At 37.0% G+C, this 7,607-nt stretch overlaps 1 protein-coding gene across 1 annotated transcript; it reads right to left on the bottom strand.

The window, feature by feature from the left end:
• Positions 1-2,036: 2,036 nt before the first annotated feature.
• LOC141588189 (uncharacterized) lies at positions 2,037-2,423 on the bottom strand. Its single transcript, XM_074409643.1, has one exon. It carries the CDS (start codon positions 2,421-2,423, stop codon positions 2,037-2,039), a length of 387 nt encoding a protein of 128 aa, XP_074265744.1.
• Between the last annotated feature and the right edge of the window lie 5,184 nt (positions 2,424-7,607).

The raw sequence follows: 7,607 nt of genomic DNA, 5'->3' as shown, positions 1-7,607 counted from the left end.
CAATGATTTCTTCTTTACTTCTATTTATGTTTGCATGCATAAGATTTGTAATTATTTTATGACTAAATAATTTCTCACATATATGAATATGTCTAATTAATGAGATTAATAATTTCTAACAAGTAGTACTCTCTATAAGGCGTGTAACATCAATTTGCATAAGCATGAATTTAGTCTTCTTAATACCTGTATGCATTTTGTCTGTGGATGGTGACACATGTTAGGAGAGGCAGTTCCCTTTATTTCATTCTACCCATGAGTCTCACATAGCCAAATTGCCTTCTTTGTCCTGTTTAGCTACAATCTATAATTATGCCTATCCTAGCCGAGCTAGTAATCAGTAGTTATTGGGAATGTTTCATTGTGGTTTGGTTTTGTCCGATTTGAGAAGTTGGTGGAAATGTTTAAGAGAATGGAAAGAAGAAAAATACGAAAAGAAAAAATGGTGTGAAAAAGAAAAAAATTTGAAATAGAATTGAAAAAGAAAGGAAAAAATTATGAAAAATCATGAGCTGAAGTTTAATATGTTGTGATTTTCCTCCCAGGTTCTATAGATATCTTATGGGGAGTTAACAATTGGTGTTTGGTGAGTTTTGTGCTGCAATATAGCACTGGTTTGTATTGACTTATTGAGTTTGAAGTTGGGATGTATCTCTAATATGGACCCGTTGTTGCTAGCTTGGCTGCTAACTCCACATATCCAAATTCATCTTAGCCCCTTCTTACCCAGTACCTCACTTACCCAAATGTAAGCCCTCGGCATGTGTCTTGGTCATTTGTTGGTGGGAATGCATATGTACGGTTGTAGAGATTTTGTTCATGTTAAACTGCATGCATGCCCTTATAGGTCGAGTTAGGTGAGTGTCTTTACTTCTTTCTATCTTTCACTTATATACTCACCATATGCCTAATTTGAGTGATGAGAAACCCGTGAGAGTCCGATATCTATGAGTCTTGCAAGGTCGACGGTTCAGTAAGTTTGAGACATTGATTTAATTCGTTTGCACTCATCATTTGCCACTTTGTTAGTTGTTGCATTAAACTGGTTTGGGTGGATGATTTGTAGCCGATGAGTTGGTCCCGTTCCACTAGTTGTTCTTAGTTGCATTCATAGTTTGCTTGGGGACAAGCTAAAGGTTTGGTTTGGGGAGATTTGATGTGTGTATTTTATAAAGGTTTTTAACTCATTTTTACACGCATTTCTGTACTATTTATGTAGCATCAAGCTACAAATACCCCCGAATAGTCTACTTTGGTTTGTCTTGTGAAAATTGCAGGTACGGACCAGAAAGAAGATAAACCGAGCATAAATTTGTCTCATTTGAATGCATTTGTGGAGAATAAGGAATCGGAGCATGGAATTTATCACTTAAACGACGCGTGAGCTGACCTCGGAAGGTGTCAAGAAGTCCTACGTGCTAATATAGCTCGATCGACCACTTATTAGTCGATCGAATGCTTAATCCTTTGAAGATTTACTCGATCGAGTTGTTTTGATACTCGATCGAGAAGGCTGATATAAGAAGTACTCGATCGAACTCCATTTCTGTTCGATCGAGAGGAATTGCTAATTTTGTCCTCGATCGAGTGGTTTCATTCCACTCGATCGAGAGGTTTCACCTTGTACGCGTGTTTTTGCCTTATTTCGAGTTGGGCTTTATAATTAGGATTTAAATTAGGTTAAGTAGTATGTGATACTACTTCTTCTTGAGGGGTTAGACTACGATATCTCTCTCTTACTCTCTACCCTCTCATACTCTTACTTTAGAACTATTGATGGGATCGAAAAAACTTGTAATCTGTATCTCTTTCTTTAATCTTAATCTTAATCTTTTGCTTCTCTTTAATTCTTTCTCTTTTTATTTACATTTGTTATCATCAATCTTTTGCTGCTTGCTACCATGTTTAATCCTTCTTGTTCATGTATGATTGTTTTTTTTTTTTTGGAAAGGTTAAGTAATATAAATCAAAAGAATAGAGTTATGTACAACTTTTCATCTATCACGTTATTACATCAACAATACAGACTGCAATATTTAATGAATGCTATTCAACCATTCCATATCACGTTGCTTCAATTTACTGCAATTCCGTCTAGTAAACCGAGAGTGCACTTCAGTCAGGACGAGCTGTACCACCTTAGCAGGTGCCCGTATATAATGATCAATCTGAGCTTCATTCCTAACCCTCCAGATATAGTAAAAAAGTCCAACATAACAAGCTCCAATGTACCTGCGCTGAAACTTTGACCTCCTTGTTCTAGAAAACCAGAGAACAAAACCAGACCCAGAGAGATTCATTCTCAATGCTTTTTGGAGTAGTCTGCTGCATGCAAGAGCATAATCACAGGAATAAAACAAATGTTGGTGATCCTCAGGATGGAGCATACAAATATCACACATGTAATCAGTTGTAACCCCCATCTTTACCAGCCTATCCTTAGTCAGAAGACGAGAATGCATAATTGACCAGAAGATGAAAGAATATTTAGGGACATTCAATTGATTCCAGCAAATATGCCTCCATTCAACCTTTGGTGCTTTGATTCCGAGCCAATGGTAGCCAGCTTAAACAGTATAAGGAGCAGCATCATTCAACCATTTGGATCCAGTGTATGCTTGGTGGAAAACTTGCATAGTGTGAGTAATTTTCCTCCATGACCAGCTACAGTCAGAGGGGGGGAGTATAAGTAGACCAAGCTGTACCCTTTAAGTAAACATGTTTTACCCATTTAACCCATAAATGGTCTTGTTTAGTAGCTAACCACCAAGCATATTTCCCAAGTAAGGCTTTGTTCCAACACTTTGCATCTTTTATACCGAAACCTCCCTCCTCTTTAGGCAGACAACAAGTATCCCAACTGATAGAAGGAGATTTCTGATACTCAGATTTTCCAGACCACAGAAAGTTTCTACAAATAGATGTGATTCTATTCATTATAGCACTAGGAATCAGAAAAATAGAGGCCCAATATGAATGGAGAGTAGTGAGAACAGAGGTAACCAGAGTGAGCCTGCCTGCATAAGATAAATGCTTGGTCCCCCAACCTCGAATTCTGGCCAATATCCTATCAGTTAATTTCATGCCCTCATGCTTAGTCAATTTTTTAGCAGAGATGGGCACCCCTAAATATCTGAAAGATAGAGCCCCTCTATGGAAGCCTGAAACATGCATAATATCTTTCACTATAGGAGAAGCCACCCAATTAAAATAAATCTCAGACTTGCTTTTGTTAAGAGATAAACCAGTGGCAGCAGAGAAAGTGGCAAAACTTCTAAGAATCCACATAATAGATTGTTCATTACCCTTACAAAAGAGTAATAGATCATCAGCAAAAAGTAAGTGATTTAATCTAAGATGTCCACAAAGAGGATGCAATCCAAAATCATCCTGCTGAGCTACCACATCCAAAATTCTTGATAGGTACTCCATGCATAAGGTAAAGAGAAGAGGAGAGAGAGGGTCTCTGATGTGACTCATAATTGCGCACATTTAGTCCCCTAATTGAACATATTTTGCATAATTTTATAACATTTCATGACCATTTTATCCGTCAAATGCTTTCTATTTTGCTTTCCTAGTGCATTCTATATGTTTTGTAGGAAATGAGATAATAAGGCGGAAATTCCCGTCTTTCACGCATATTTGGAAGCTTGTTGACGATATTTGATGGACTAAGTATGAAGAGGAGGCAAGAATGATGACCAAGGAAGAAGAAATAAAGAGTATATAGAGGCATCTTAGGCTCAAAAGCAAAAAGAAAGGGAATAACAGCTCAACCCGCGCGGGTCAAGCTTATCTGGAGCAGGATACTGGACAACCCACTCGGGTCAATTTCAACCCGATCGGGTTGAAGCTCTGGATGCTCATTTTCAGCTCGGGACGAGCGTATTGCTGGACATGAAGTTTTTCCTTGCTACGTGAACCATGATCCGCGCATATTTTTCAAGGACTAGCTAAAAGGAGACCGACATCTTTTCTGAGAGGAGTGATTCCCTACCCAACATTTAGCATTGTTATTTACTATTTTGCCCTTGCTTAACCTAATGATGCTCTATTATATATACCCCATTTGTAATAATCAAATCATCAAGTTTTCATTAGATTAAATCAATCTTTCTTTAGATTAGGTTAAGCTTTCATTAGGAGTAGATTAGAATAGATTACTCTTTAATCTGTCCACAAATTACACATTAATGTTTCCTTAATTATTGTTCAAGTTTATTATTGAGTAATTCAAATTTATTATTGGGTAATTAGAATATCATTTGGGTTTATTGGGAGATTGATAACCTTCCATCAATCATCAAGTACTTCTATTATTCTTTGCATTATTATTTTGGAAACTCCATAGGTATAATCCTCTTAATCCTTTTTAATTATTGTTAATCTTTCTTACTTGTTCATCAAGTTTTGCCTTGTTAATATGATTGACAACCTTGTTAGCATGTCAAACTTGATAATGAGTGAGTAGTCTCTTAGCTAGGATTAATGGGTAATTAGGGAAACCAACATGGAGATTGATTCATGCTTAATCTAATATGTTCCCACATAATTAATTTGCTTGCTTGTTGTGATGTCAACCTATGCACATGTTATGTTTGATGAAATGCTAAGCCTATGAATCCTTGCATTTACAACCATCTCTTATCTATTGAACTTGACTTGTAAGATATAAACCAACTCGAGTCTTGTTAGACCATGCATAGAAGTGATTAGGGGGAAAGTAAGTCGACTTGTAGGTGTTGTACAATCTAATCGATTCGGCTCCGGGACCCAACTCTTCCTAAGAACCGTAAGACATAAACCAACTCGGTTCCTTTACAACAATAATTGCTTGCTTATAATTGAGAACATGTTTGTATGATCAACTCCCATGATTTACTTATGAACTCATGATATCCTAGCATTTTTAGTCATTTGTTTACATCTTTCCTTTTGTTGCTTGTTTATTGCTTTTATTAGATTAGAATCATCAACCCATTATAATTGTGACAACCCCCAGCACAACCATAATTAGATTGAATAATTTGAGTAACCACCGTCCCATGGATCGACCTCGACTTACCACTAACTAGTTTTTTGTTGAGAATTATAAATGTGTTTGATTGAGAGCCTCAACGACACTCTCATCAAAATGGCGCCGTTGTCGGGGACGGTGTTGTTTATTTGAATTGTTCTTTTGTCTAGTTTTAGTTGTGCTTCTTTTTCTTGAGTTTTATTGTACTTGCTCTATTTCATATGCTCAACATGTCTACATTCACTTTTTGGCAATATGAAAATGAATCATTTGATAAATATGTTGCAAGATTTGAAGATTATATGACTCATGCTTAGCATCATGGTTTTACTCTTTCAAATTATGAAGCATGTTGTGTATTTTATAATGTCATGAACCTTGAGACCCGCAACTTGGCATTTCACTTGAGTGGTGGTAGGATATGTGAGATGAGTTTTGAGGAATTTTGGGAATTTGTTGAGTTCATGACCATTCATTGTCTCAAGCAAACTATACATGACATATTTGAAAATGCCAAGGAAGGTATAGAAGTGATAAAAACCACATTTCAAAAATTCATTGAGGAAAACTATGATGAAAATGAGATTTGTGAGGATGAGAAACCTTCCTATAACCTTGAGTCAACCTACTATGCCCACAAAATTACCCCACCTTGGGAAGATGGAGTGCTAGATGAGGACAGTGATGATGAGGAGGAGTACATTCTTGATTGTGAAACTAATACTTGGATGCCGCCATCCTACTCTTCTTGTGTACCAATGAACTCAATCTCCATAGAATTTGATGTTAATGGGCAAAGTGAGAATGATATGGATATGAGATTGAGTGAAAACTCACCCTTTGAGGATGACATATTTGAGGGAGACAATTGTGTTGAACTTGGTGAGCCTTGTTACGACAACCCCTTTGATAATGGACCTTGTTGGGATGAGGAATATGTTGAGGACATTTGGGAACCTCAAATAGACACTCTTAAAATCACCTTGGAAGATAATGAGAGCACTTGCATTGAATGTGGTGATTTTGACTATTTGGAGGATGAGTTGAGTGAATTACCAACCAACTACCCATTTCATGTTCCTACCATCCATCATTTCTCTTATAATTTTTGTCATAATGTTCTTGACATGCTTGTTCGGTCTCTTACTTGGGCATTATTTCATTGCATAATTTTGTGTTGTTATCCATGCCTATTTATTTCTCACTATCAAGAATTTGACCGACTTCTACGTGCTTTGAGTGCTAGTGATAATCTTCCATGAAATTGTTTATTGATAATCTTTGGTTTGATGGAGTCCCTTAATAACCATTAATTTGTATATATGCATTTAGTGTAGTTTTGCATTCATTTAATTGCATGAGAGATGAAAGGGAGGGATCTCATATTTTAATTGAGTTTTTGAAGGAAATTAATGAAAATGAGAAGATGAAAAATGTAAAGAAATTAAGAAAATGGATAATTTGGGCTTGTGAGTAACTTTGTTATCATAAGAAAGGTGTTGGGTCGAAATTTAAAAAAATATGCTCGTCCCGTGCTCAATCCGAGCGGGTTGAAGGCCAAGAAAAGAAGAAAAGTTCTCTGACAAAGAATCCGAGCGGATTTTAAGAAAAATGCTCGTCTTTACTGTCAACCCGAGCGGGTTGAGTTCATCTGGAGCGGGTTCACCCACAACCCGAGCGGGTCAGATCTGTCCCGAGCGGGTCCACCCTCAGAATGCAGAAAATGCTCAGTATCACGGGCAAGTTAATCCTACCCCACCCGTGTTCAGCCTATAACCCGTGAATGCTCTTGTTTTTCAGCCACAATTTCACTCTACACTGAAAGCTCACCTACCATCTTCATCTTCTACCTTCAAGCTCAACCTCAACTCACAAAACTCACCCAAATAACCATAAAATCCAACCAAATCACCATCAAATTACTCTAAAAATCATTCTAATCCATTTCTACACAATAAAAACCAACTTTCCAACCTTCTAATTGCACAAAATCACCCATTTTCATCATTTCAAAAATTGGAGCTCCAAAAATCCGTGAGCAACAATTGATTTTCGGGTTTGATTTTTGCCTCCTAGCTTCACTACATTACTTTTAGTGTTCTTGTAAGGCATTTTCAAGGTTGTTTGGCTCTTATTTGTGGAAATTTGAAGCATTATTGGGTAGTGATACTTGGTGGATTTCAAGACTACAACAATGAGTTTTTGGGGCAAGAGTAAGGCTACTACTTCTAAGGGATCAAAAAGAAGGAAAGGAAGCAATTCTAATGCTCCACCGGAGTTCCAAATGCAAGAAGAGGAGCTAGTACCGGAGATTGAGCAACTTGATGATTTCCCGGAGGTAGTATTCATAAAAAATGAGCATAGGAGGCGATTTTTGAAACTACTTGGTAAGGATTTCGAACCTACTCGTTTTATTTGTCGTCAAACTTTAGATAAACTTGGTATTGAAGAACAAACCGAGTCCTTATTTAGAGGAATGGGTCTTGAGACTTTATTTAATATACATGAGGAAACATATCTTAGCCTCACCTTGGAAATCTTGTGTAGTCTCAAAGTATTTGAAGGAGAGAGATATGGGGTGTCTTTG

This window comes from Silene latifolia, chromosome 6, assembly GCF_048544455.1.
Source record: "Silene latifolia isolate original U9 population chromosome 6, ASM4854445v1, whole genome shotgun sequence".
NCBI lineage: Eukaryota > Viridiplantae > Streptophyta > Magnoliopsida > Caryophyllales > Caryophyllaceae > Silene > Silene latifolia.
The sequence above is the reverse complement of the archived record's forward strand: the minus strand, read 5'-3'. Positions and strand labels throughout refer to the sequence as shown.

What these genes read in the sequence shown, in the direction of transcription:
- LOC141588189 (XM_074409643.1), bottom strand. Translation starts at nt 2,423, where the DNA reads ATGGGGGTTACAACTGATTACATGTGTGATATTTGTATGCTCCATCCT.